The sequence below is a fragment of the Uranotaenia lowii genome, chromosome 2 (assembly GCF_029784155.1).
Source record: "Uranotaenia lowii strain MFRU-FL chromosome 2, ASM2978415v1, whole genome shotgun sequence".
NCBI classification, from domain to species: Eukaryota; Metazoa; Arthropoda; class Insecta; order Diptera; family Culicidae; genus Uranotaenia; species Uranotaenia lowii.
The window spans coordinates 403237965-403250548 of record NC_073692.1 but is presented as its reverse complement, the minus strand read 5'-3'; the positions used below and the strand labels follow the sequence as shown (position 1 = coordinate 403250548).

The 12584-nt window shown below is 38.5% G+C and overlaps 1 protein-coding gene across 1 annotated transcript; it reads right to left on the bottom strand.

The window, feature by feature from the left end:
* Window positions 1-7364: 7364 nt before the first annotated feature.
* On the bottom strand, window positions 7365-8135 carry LOC129743348 (uncharacterized). The gene has a single exon (XM_055735330.1). It carries the CDS (start codon window positions 8133-8135, stop codon window positions 7365-7367), a length of 771 nt encoding a protein of 256 aa, XP_055591305.1.
* Between the last annotated feature and the right edge of the window lie 4449 nt (window positions 8136-12584).

The following is a 12584-nucleotide window of genomic DNA, read 5'->3' as shown; positions in this document are numbered from 1 at the left end:
ATACCCTACAATATCACGACATGAAATGACCCCTTATGATTGAATGTGAAGCCAGTTCCTTCGGACTGGGAGTGGCGGTGTTTCCGATAAAAAAAAACAGCTACTCTCGGTTCTTTTCGCTTGCATCAAGTTTGATCAACTTATGATTGGTAATCTGTAGGTTGTGACCAAGACAGATCATACACCTTCAATCGATGTTATGAACAAGCCGTTTTTCAAAGCTACGACTCCGAAAAGATTATAGCACATGCTGCTACATCCACAAAGATGATGTTCTCGCCGACGCTATCTTTTGAGCTCCTTTTGAAAACTAATCAGGGTAGCATGTTCAAAGTTTTTCGAGAAGTGAAAGATGTGAACCTTAGTAACTATCTGGAAGTGTCAGATGATCGGATTAATGACATCATTGGTAAGACAGATGAAGAAACCGATTTACCGCCCGAATAGGATTGCACCATGAAGAAACCATGAATTTCATATTCACAGACCATAAATTGTACACCGAAAAAATCTTCACATGAGCGCTACGTGAAAATGTACATGGATTGTGGAAAATCACGTGAAACCTTCGTAAATTTCAGGTATCAAACAGAGCTCGCACAGCAAGCAGAGTTCGCGTAATTTTCATATGAGTTGTACGAAAAAATAACGTACATTGAATATGAAAAGGGATTCGTTCTTCTACATAAGATTCACGCAGATTTCATCGAAATATGAAGGTAGTGAGTTTTTTTTCGTATCTTTTAAATTAATCTGTGGATTTTGCGGAAGAATTAAAATTATCACTCTGTTGTGGTATGAGCCTACTTGGTTGAATGATTCAACTGAATCAAAGCAATCGAAAGATTCCTTTTAATTCAACCACGGTACCGTGGTTGAATTAAAAGGAATCTTTCGATTGCTTTGATTCAATTAAAATTATATCCAATTAAAGATGCACTTTTCATTTTCACTTTTTAATTTACACTTTTTGCACTTCACTTCACTTCACCTAAATGAACACATGAAATCTAAGCAATTTGGGTTGCCTTCTTGGCCTTCCTAGCTGCTCCAATTTCGAATTCTGTTGAAATAGCAAAAGATTAAAAAACGAATACACAACTATTTTTTTTAATTACTTTCGAAAAATCAGCTTCCCCATCACTTGTAATTTTTTTTCCTGACAGCACCAACTGTTTAACCCGCGCCATATTCAGAGCCGCGTCTTTCACATAGACTTTAAGTGATTGAGCGCTTTAGATTCACTTGAATATCATATAAACTGCACCAACTCCAGCTAAACTCAGTGGATTACAGGATTTTCACGTAAATCAGATGTGTACATGTTTTGACAGCATACAACTAAAGCACGTTAAATCTGGACGCATTTAAAAGGGTCTATCTCGGAGCTATGTTATCGAAATTTAGGGTTTTTATAGCACTTTAAAGGAAAAAATAATAAAAAAATTATTCCGATGTTGTCTTGATGAAATTTCGAACTACTCGTCGAGTATCACTCATCATAGTTTCTTCATCTTTTGCTTGAAAATTACCCAAAATTTATCGATTGGGCGGAATTCAGGGCAGTTGGGTGGGTTGATGTCCTTCTCGACAAAATCCACCCGTTGTCCCGATACCTCTGTAGTACCTCTTTTCTGTAGTGGCAGCTTGCTAAATCTGGCGAAAACTTTATTGATCCTTGGTGAGATCTAATGTATCTACGAAAAAAAAAAAACGTTTTTAAGGCACTCCTCCTTGTACATTTCGGAGCCCATGGTCTTATTTTTCACATAAAAACGGGGTTTTTCGTCCGCAGCTGCAAATACCTTGCCAGATCAAACACTTTCTTGCCAACTTATCGGCAAAAACGAATTTGAACTTGTCGAGGACATCACCCCGACCAGTGGCTTTGTAAAATTTTTAGCCAGGAAGCCGCTCAAAATTAGATTTAACGGTTTTTGAACCAGACCACGTCGGGTTTTTGACGTGTGTTAATTTTCGCCTCGCGGCTTCCATTACGTGTAACTTTATTGGAACAGAACGAATTGTTATAAAATTTTCAGCACTGATTAAGGAAACATTTCCGAACAACAAAGTACTGTCAAAACATTCCAGATCCGACAACTAGGAGCGCTATGGTATAGTAAACAGTGCTTGCAGATTTTGGATGATCCATGCTTAAGCTCTAATCGATGTGCAATTTCGGATGAAATGTTTGTCACGATATAAGCACTGACCATACTGACTGGACACTCGATTTCGTTTTCTGGATAATTTTTCCAACAGTACGCAATGTCGATTCCAGAGTGCGCATCGATCGATTTGAAGAAATGCTATCCCAGTTAGGAAATGCCACCCAACTTTCAAAATAAAACACGCAATTTCTACGATAAAATCGGGCTAAACAGGACCATTTTTCCTACAGGGCATTTTTTGTCAAACTTTTCAGGTTCGCCACCTGCCGTCGGTATTGCGAACCTGCAAAATCTGACAACAAAAAATTAGACAGAAAATGGTTGAATTTTTGTTCTAAGTGTCATGTCAGTGTGGTCAGTGATATAAGCTTTAATAAAACTCACATTAAAAACAAATCGATCATTTTTGAAATAAGTTATTGATGGAAACCCAGAGCTACCTTTTTCGTTGCATCATATCACGAATCTGGTGAAAAAAAAAACGTTATGTGATGTGACGCAACGAAAGAAGATCTCTTTAAATACCAAAACTAAGTGCCTTTTGAAATTATAAACTTCATATTTTTTGTCAATTCATGCAAAACGTTTTCACAAAATTTCGATAAATTCCGTCGTTAAACAGAGCAGAAATCCTCGATACTATAAAGAATTTTGAAAATGATTAAAAGTCACATAATGTGACGTAATGGAGGAAAACGCCTTTACCTTGTACACCACTGCATAGAAAAAAAAGCTTTATTGATTGCAAATTGAAGGTAAACTCCAGCAAAGTACGGCGATATCTTGTTTGTCTGGTAAAATTTCAACACCTAAAAGTTACCTCAAAAATCATTAAACAAGTTTTTTTTAATTATGTGACGGAATGCTACAATGGGTCATAAAGTTTTTCGTAGAAAAAAACATTGTTTGTAATTATTAAAACTAAGCCTTTGTGAATCGTATGTGTATGTGAAGATAATCCTCCATGGGTGCACAAATTCACCGCAGTTTCACCAACACATGCGCTAACTTGCATAATTTAGATTATTAATTCTACAAATCATAAAACTTTTTGGACAATTAAAACGAGAAATTTCAGTAAGTACACCATTTATTGTAACACCTTTTTAAACACATAATTAATTTTGTTATATTTATAGACTCCTTGAAAAAGGCATAATAAATGCCGAAACGTCGGATGAAGAAATAAAAATCTTTTTAAGATTTTTTCGTGACTGAAATCGCCGAAAATCAATTTATTCTTTAATTCTACAAATCTTCAATGCAAATCACCCCTCCCTAATGACCATAGATGCCGCGTTTGCTTACGCCCGAAAACAAGCGAAAACGTAAAAGCACTTGAAAAATTAGTAAGTGAAATTTGTCAAAGATCTGTTTATTTGGCCTCTATTACACACTTCACTCATTTCGAAATCCAAAACCTTTCAAACAATAAAAAAATCAGGAAAACGAAATTTGACCGACATTTGTTATCACTCACCGGTCGAGACTAACCGGCAAATTCGATGGTCTCCATGGACAGTGCGAATCGCAACAAAAAAAACGCAAGGAATAGCAAAAAACATTCACAATAAGTTGAATGAAAACACCTAAACAGCTAGTCAAGTCGAGTCGGGAGGCCTACGTGCGAAATCTCACCCAGCCAATGGCTACTCGCGGAATGCAAAACCACAATGCTAAGGAAGGAGGTAGGTAGGAATAACAAATCAGCGAGGAATAACAGCTGCTAGCATGTACCTACTATGACATGTGAAGTCAGCGAAAAAAAAAGTAGAGGTATGAATTGTAATCTTGAACCAGTAGTAGCCATCCGAGATGAGCCTGGACAGCCAATCGAATCCGGGGAGGATTAGACAGAGCGCCCCGTTACTGGACAATAAAGTGTAGATTTTTTACGGGCTCTCTGGGGTTTATGGTACTGTGTTGTAACTACAATACATCTCAATGTAGCGAAGATTAATTAATCGAAAAGGAATTCCTAAAATTTTTCGAGAAATGTTTGTTTGGGAGGTTCATTTTCTTAACATGTGACCCAGCAGGTTCAAGATCCGTAATCGCTGATGGGAGTCCACCCGAAAAAAAAAAGAAATTTGTTCCCAAGACTGGCCCCATTCATCGAATTGACATACGTTCGATTTTTTATTGGACCCGCTCTCCACGAGCCTAATAAAGGGAATAAATTAATTTATGGTTGTTGAAAGGGAATTCTCCTCGGTTGTCAAGAGTCTGGATCAAAGTCTGTGACGAAAAATGTCATTCGCGGCTCGGGTGATGAATAAAAACCCATTTTAATCAATCCACAAAACATCTCGTCCAATTGTTGTTCTGTTATGTAGCTGGAGCTGTTCTTCTGAGGAGTACTCAGAGTAAATAAGTGGTGCACAGAATTTCCATATACAACCACTCTGATACTGGAGCGTTACGTCGTCGTTGATTGGCGTTTGAGTGACGTCAACCCCCGCCAAATTGTTCCTGCCCGAGCCAACCTTTTCATTTCAGCCGAGGCTGCAATGCGTTTTGTGAAGCCAGAAAAGGAGGTCACACAGAATTTTGGCGAAGAACAGCGTCAACGCGCTTAGAGTCGTTTCTGTTAGTCGGTTGGACGTCTTAGTCGTGCGGTCATTGTACGCTAGGCGCACGTGATTAAATACATTTGTATAGCATGGTGTATAGCTGAAAGTGAATGCTGATTTTTGTTTTGTTTTTTTTTTTTGTTCAGCGGCTTATCTATTGCTGCTGCTAATGGTAATGGCAAATTTTCTTCATTTCCTTGTTAAATTTGGTGGCCAGCCACAAAACAACACACCCACGGGATGTTGTTGTGGTATGGTGTTTTTTTTTCGAGGATGGCGAAATGCAAATTACATAATTGATACAAGCTTGTTCGACAATCAAAATAGCTAAAAAGATTAATATCTACCACTATACTGTAAGTGAGCTATTTGAAAAATAGAAACTCTGCAATTATCAGAACAAAAACTCATTTGGTGTTTCCAAAGTTGAAGTGCGGACTAACAAGTTGTATGAATATAAATAAACAAAATAACGAGAACGGACATGTGATACAGGGGAGTCAGGTGTCCTGATTCTTCAGGATTTGTCCTGATTTTCGAAAGTCCGTCCTGATTTTTCAAAATTCCTTAAATTTTCCTGATTTTTGAAAAATGAATCTAAAAATGTCCTGATATGTCCTGATATGTCCTTATGAATGGTCGGTCGGAATGAAGTGAAATTTGGTATCCGAGGGTTTTTTGGGTCAGAGATGGTTTGTATAATAGTTTCAAGGATCTCACTTTTGATGAAAGGGGGGTCCCTATACAAAGTTATCTCTTCTTCACATCTCTTCTTATATATAAAAATGGAGGCGTTTTCTTTGTGATAACATCACGTATGAATGGTCGGTCGGAATGAAGTGAAATTTGGTATCCGAGGGTTTTTTGGGTCAGAGATAGTTTGTAAAATACTTTCAAGAATCTCACTTTTTATGAAAGGGGGGTCCCCATACAAAATTATCTCTTCACATCTTATATATAAAAATGGAGGCGTTTTCTTTGTAATAACATCACGTATGAATGGTCGGTCGGAATGAAGTGAAATTTGGTATCCGAGGGTTTTTTGGGTCAGAGATGGTTTGTATAATAGTTTCAAGGATCTCACTTTTGATGAGGGGGTCCCAATACAAATTAAACTTTATTTGTTACGATTTCCATAAGAATCTATTGGCGAGCACAATGCAGTTAAGGACGTGTAGATGAAATTAAACATTTATTACGATTTATACTTTAGAAGGTAAAACGAAGTTTACCGGGTCAGCTAGTTTTAAATAAAATAGTTTAACCAGCTTAACCGATGATGATCTTTGGTTCAAATAATATTTAAATGGTGTTTTCGATATGAACAGCAGGCCAGCCAAGATTCTCCTCGCCTCAGTTATTTGTTATTTGTTTATTTTCATCAACAGATCACATATTGGTCCAAATGATAGGTTGAAAATTAAAGACAAACTACAATTACACGGAATTTATCCTATACTACACTTAAAGCACTAAGGATTCTTCTTCGGAATAATTCCCTCGAAACGTCAAAATCAAAATGATCGGAGAAGCGGTTAAACGTCCTTATTGCACCAATTAGCGCTGAGTTGGAGTGCTTCTAGCAGTGCAGGCCAGTTGGTTATAGACGAAAGCGGATCGGCAACAATAGAGGCCCGTGTTGCGGTCCGGCGGGCCTGCAGCGTGTCGATGTCGATAAGGCGGCAGCGGCTTTCGTAGCTGGGGAGTCGTAACGGGTCTTGCCAGTTCAGGTTCCGGAGAGCGAAGCGCAAAAAACGCTTCTGGATGGCCTCGATACGCTCCGAGCCATTTTGGTAGTAGGGGCACCATACAGCCGAGGCATATTCGAGAGACGATCGAACCAAGCTGCAGTAAAGACCCTTGAGACAATAAATATCCTTAAAGTCTTTTGTCATGCGGAATAAAAGACCCAGGCATCTGGAAGCTTTATCGACGATGTAGTTTGTGTGGATCTTGAAATCCAGCCGTTCGTCCAGGATCACACCAAGGTCTTTCACATGCTCAACTCGTGCAATTGCCTCATGTCCAAGAAAATAATCAGCCGATAGCGGTAGCCGCTTGCGTGAAAACGAAATTACCGTACATTTGTTGCGATTCAAGGGAAGGCAATTGACATCACACCAGGCGGCGAAGATGTTGAACTGGCTCTGCAAGACGTTGACATCTTCGGGGCTGTTGATGGATTGAAACAATTTCAAGTCATTGGCATACGCCAGTTTTGGTCCATCGAGAAGCAGCAGCACGTCGTTGAAGTAGATCAGGAATATGATGGGTCCTAGGTGGCTCCCTTGAGGTACTCCAGAAGAGGCACGAAATTGATTGGAAAATGATTCACCTAATCGTACAATAAGTTTCCGTCCTACCAGGTAGCTATGGAACCATTCCAGTAAAGAGCCGCAAATACCGATACGATCTAGTTTGGCTATGGCTATTTTGTGGTTTACCATGTTGAAAGCTGCGGTCAGGTCGGTGTAAATTACTTCTGTTTGAGATCCCATGGCAAAACTGTCTTGCACGGAAGATGTGAACGTCAACAGGTTTGTTGTCGTAGAGCGTTTGGGCATGAATCCATGTTGTTCGTTAGAGAAATAAAAATTGCAATACGAGAAAAATGGATCTAATACAACCGCTCAAACAGTTTGGCGATCGCACATAGGGCAGAAATACCGCGATAATTGTTACCGTTCCTCCTGTCACCTTTTTTGTAGACCGGTAACATGTAAGCCTCTTTCCAAATGGAAGGGAACGTGGATTCCGTGAGCGATGATTGGAAGATTCGTTCTATAGGAGTCAGCATATGTGATATATAGCGTTTTAGAAAAGTCGCTGGAATGCCATCCGGACCTGCAGAAACACTGGATTTCAGCTTAGCAGTCGCCTTCAGGATGGTATCGCCATCGATTACGATGCGATGAAAGGAAGTGCTCTGACGTGGGACGTTACTAGCCGCCATAGTCAACTGGTCCGTGGATATTGAACCAGAATCAAAAGTACTACGGAATTCGTCAGCGAAGAGGTTACAAATATCAAGGTCCGAGGTCGCCGACTTGTCTTCCAAAAACATGTAGGACGGTAAGCCCGATTCTTTCCGTTGGTCCTTAATGTACTGCCAAAACGATTTGGGTCTAGTTTTAAAACCACGCTGAATCCGGATAAGGTAGCCCTGGTAACAACGCGTGCATACTTTTTTATAACCTGCGTTAAGTTTGCGATACTGGTTTTTGGCGTGGAAAGACTTGTGCCTCAAGTAGTAGCGGAGGGCTGTGTTCTTGAGTGCTTTCATTTGTCGCAACTCTTTCGTGACCCAGGGAGCACGTAGGTCAGAGGCTGCTGAGCGTTTTGGTACGTGACGATCGATGATGTAGTTGATGATATGGGAGAACTTCATAGTAGCGGCGTTTGGATCGGAAGATTCGAGCTCAGAATTCCAGTCGATGGCGTCAAGCGTTTGTGAAATAGCGACAAAATCGGCGTTCTTGAAATCGAGAAAAAAGGATTGGAGTGGCGTCGAACTCAGGGCCGGGACGACTGATGCCGCTGGCTGGAATCAGCGCGACTGAGTCGAAGGGCTCCGGGGTCTCCGTAAAGCCTGGCTCGTTGCGTCCCGGTGAAGAAGCGAGGAATTAGCAAGGCCGTGCGAACAGGGGGGGGGTTTAGGGGTTTAATCCCCTCCCCCCCCCACGGCCACCATGAAGATTCTTTCCAAGTAAAATCTTCGAAGTAGTGAAGAGAAATTACTTGATCTTAAAAGATGTTTAACCCTTTCCTTCCCATAGTAGCACAGGTGATCCACAACTTTGCACAGCTCGCATTTGAACTGGGCGCTTTGGATCAACACCATTTTTTCACCGAATGTGTAGATTCGAGTGACGAAACATTGCACAAAATTTAACTATCGAGTGATGCGTATACTAATGAAATTTTTACCAAATAGGATTGTTTTAGTTTGTGATCAATGAGGTGATTAAATTACATGTTTTTTTTTACAATTATTTCTTGTTTTTCATTTGCACCCTATGTGTTGTTATCTTCCCAATGATCCACCTCAAAACCCAAATTTATCGAATGGATCATTAAAGTAGCCTTAAATTATGCATCTTTTGTTCTAGAACTTTACTGATCCTACTCGCATAACAGTCCCATATGAATATCCGTCATTTTTCATCTAACCTGACAGTTCGTCATTTTGAGCAAAGGGCTTCAATATAAAACAATAAATTAAGAGATTTTACGGCTCTCCCATGTGAAATATACCAGCATAACAGTCCCATATGTGAAATACCACGCATTTGGTTACTTTTCAATGCTAATTTCGGCGAAATAGTCAGGAAAAGAAGGAAGGAAGAAGGAAGGAATGTCTTCCTGAGCGAAAAATTATCAGATGCGATCAAAAATCGTAAAAAGATTCAACTTACAATGTGGAATTCACGATACTTTTTCCAAAAGTATGTTTCTTTGTCTGAAAATTGCATTTAGAAGTGCAAATTTGAGTCTTCGAAATTAGCTCGGTGAGAAAAACAAATTCTGTACGGGACGGTTATGCGAGTAGGTTTTTAAAAGGTTTCAAATATGCTCCCATAACGACGAAAATGGTGCTCCCGACCTCTCCAATGACTCAATTTTATAAATTTCAGATCTTACGATTTATGATGACAACCTAGAACACATTCCATCAAACGATTTTCGTTTATGCTGAAAGTTGTGGTCACAATTTAAAATTATATTCCAAAACAGAAAAAGCAGATTTTTTCGCTTGCTTGTTTTTGCATATGGGACTGTTATGAAAGTAGGGGCAGTTTAGTTGTAAATCAATATTTCTATTTTCAAAACGTGAAAAACGTCGTGTGAAGGAAAGGGTTAATAAGTGAAGAAGAAAATAAGAAATTTTTCTCGCCTCCAGAAACGCGTCTATCGATGTATAGTCTTCTCAGTTTGTAATCATCGCGTTCGTTACATCCGTGGTTTGGTTGCGAAACCCCGGTCACTATCAGACTATCGACCGTACCGTTTCGCAACCAAACCCCGGATGTAACGAACGCGATGATTACAAACTGAGAAAACTATACATCGATAGATGCGTTTCTGAATTGAAGGGAGCTAATCTGAGCGATCACATATCATCTTTTTGTTCGTTAGCACTGCAAGCTTTTTTTTTTTTTATTTAGGCCCAAACTCATCATGTCGAGGTAGTTTTCCAACACAGTTGAAGTTCTCTCTGCAGAAAGCTTTTCGGGATTTGCAAAAAAATCACCAGCACAAGAATATACCACCGAAAAAATTCCTGCTCATCTCCACTTCCGATTCAAATGCAATTCGGTGATTTTCAATCATTCATATTTTAACAAGCAAAATACATAGCGGTACTACTCTTATTTCGCTCACTGTACTTGTCATGATAACTTTCTAATTTTTTATAAACTGAAGAATTTAACTTGTTTAAATCATGCATCATCATTTTTGGAATATGAATCCTTAATTTGGCATAATAAACAAATTCAGAACAAGATTTTTTCCTATAACCGTAGATTCGTTACTTCATCATCTATAATCATCAATGATTGAATTCACATAATACTGATACATTTTAAAGCTCATAAACTCCATACCACTAAAACGCAAGGTGATAGACAAAATTTGACAAAAGAATCGAGCTCAGAATGCCTAAATCTACCAAATCAATGATTCACCAAAACGTTGTTCCTTTAACACTAGAAGGACCGGCAAATTGATTATCCCGTAAAACGGGGCATCATGCAACAGCGGGGTTAGATGCAACATTTATATATCACAGCACTGATTCAATTTTTAAATTAATGGAATGTAATAAAGTCATCTTTTTATGATTACAAAATGATGATGACACAGATTCTAGCATCCTAAGCATGTTTTTACATGTTTTTGATTGTCATATAAAATTTGAAAAATCGAGCAATAAATGTACAAATTTTAAAATTTTTCGATGCCGTGAAAAACTTTACCCAGTATGACGGATTGTCTGAATAATATCACCTACAATCTTTTTTCTGGTTTCCCCATAAAAAAACATAACACTGTTTGTTGTTGTAAAACTATTTTTCGAACAAATCAAAGAGACACCTTGTAAATCTCCATTCCATATGCTCGAATACGATTGTTTTGCATCACGTGTTTGTCAACAATGAAATTTCTTTCACCCAAACATTTATTTTTATGATTTGAACTAGAAGATTTTTATGTAGTAGGCTTTGTTTACTCCTAAATGTATGCTGCATCCTTATTTTCGAAAAAAATAGTTTTTACAAAACAAAATTTGTTGCAAGTTACGCCTTTTTTCAAGTGTAGTGAAAAATGCATGTTTTTAGAAAATCAAAAATAATTAAAGAAGCCAATAGTTTTTCTGACTACGTCAATTTGATGTCCCACTAACCTTAAAACTTTTGATGCATAAAGGGTATGAATATCTGTAGAATTGGGTTTTTTTAGAAGCCCAATTAAGTTGAAAATTTTTGCACGTTGCCCCAGTTGACTGACGGTACCTATTTGGAAAGTGACCAATCAAAATTACTGGTAAAGGGGCAATAATATAACATATTAAACTTTTTTCTTTCGATATTATTTTTTTACTTATTCGGTAATATTTTGGTTATAAAATGGAAATATTTTTCCACCATGAGTGCACGGAATCTCCTCATAGTTGACGATTGCGTGTATGTCATAAATTGAATATTTCAAATAATTATCGAAAACTTAAAAAAGAACATTACCAATCTTATTAGATAGTCATGTTAAGAGGTTATGGGGTTTGACCAAGGGTGCACGGTTTCACTTCAATTTTGGCGCAGTAGATATTTTCAAGCACCCACCGCTCAGAAGTTTTTCAATATTACCTGATATAGAAGGTTTTAAAAAACAATTTTTTTATAAGTAGAGCATTTAACCATGGGTGCCTGGATTCGCTGCCATTCTTTAAAAAACATACTTTTTCGCATGCTTAAGTTCATTTTGGATAAATGGCAGTGAAACATTTGCGCACCAAAGATTAAATAGTTGGAAATGCACTACTGGCATAAAGACTCGAGATCCCAAGCAAAATGCATGACCAGAGAAAAAATATAAAGTGAGAATCGAACTCACTGCAACATTCTCATCTCGGCTTGCTAGCCCGGTATCTAACCCAGTGCACCATCTAAGTCACGAAAGAAAGTTCATTTCCATATTCTTTCTGCCACCGCCAATTGTAAAAAAAAACTACGCACTGCAGAAGCCATCTGCCGTTTGACCGGTGTTTTTTTTTATCCTCCTTTCTCTATGGTGGGAAAAGGATAAGAATGAGAGGAGAATTGGATGGGAATAAGAAACTGCAAACTGTTTTCTATTGCCGGCCTTTTTACATACACACGCAACTGGCAGGTGGTTTTTTTGCCCTCTGTTGGAAACAAAGAATTTTTTTTCTAATACCGGCTAACATACACACACAGCGTTTGGTACATCATTCGACGATATCCTTGCTGGCTGATTGTTTCCATCCTGCTTTGTCTTGAGATAGGATATGAGAATTGATTTATTTGATTTCATCAGACATATGCAATGCGGTTGCGCTGGGAGTTTAATGTCAGCTATTAGAAAGCTTGTTAATGCCGGTCTGGCATAGAATCTTCTACCGATAGTTCCACCTCCAAGAAAGTTCATTATTGGAGAAGAGTCTGATTTGGGGATGCAGAATCTAACAGACAAATTCTCAAGATGCTTTACAAAATAACATTCATTTTGGAATATTTCACCGGTCGGGACGCTAAACCGAGACCAGCAATTTTTTGCACTCTCTTTTGACGGCTGGCTTTCCTCTCGAATGTGAGTG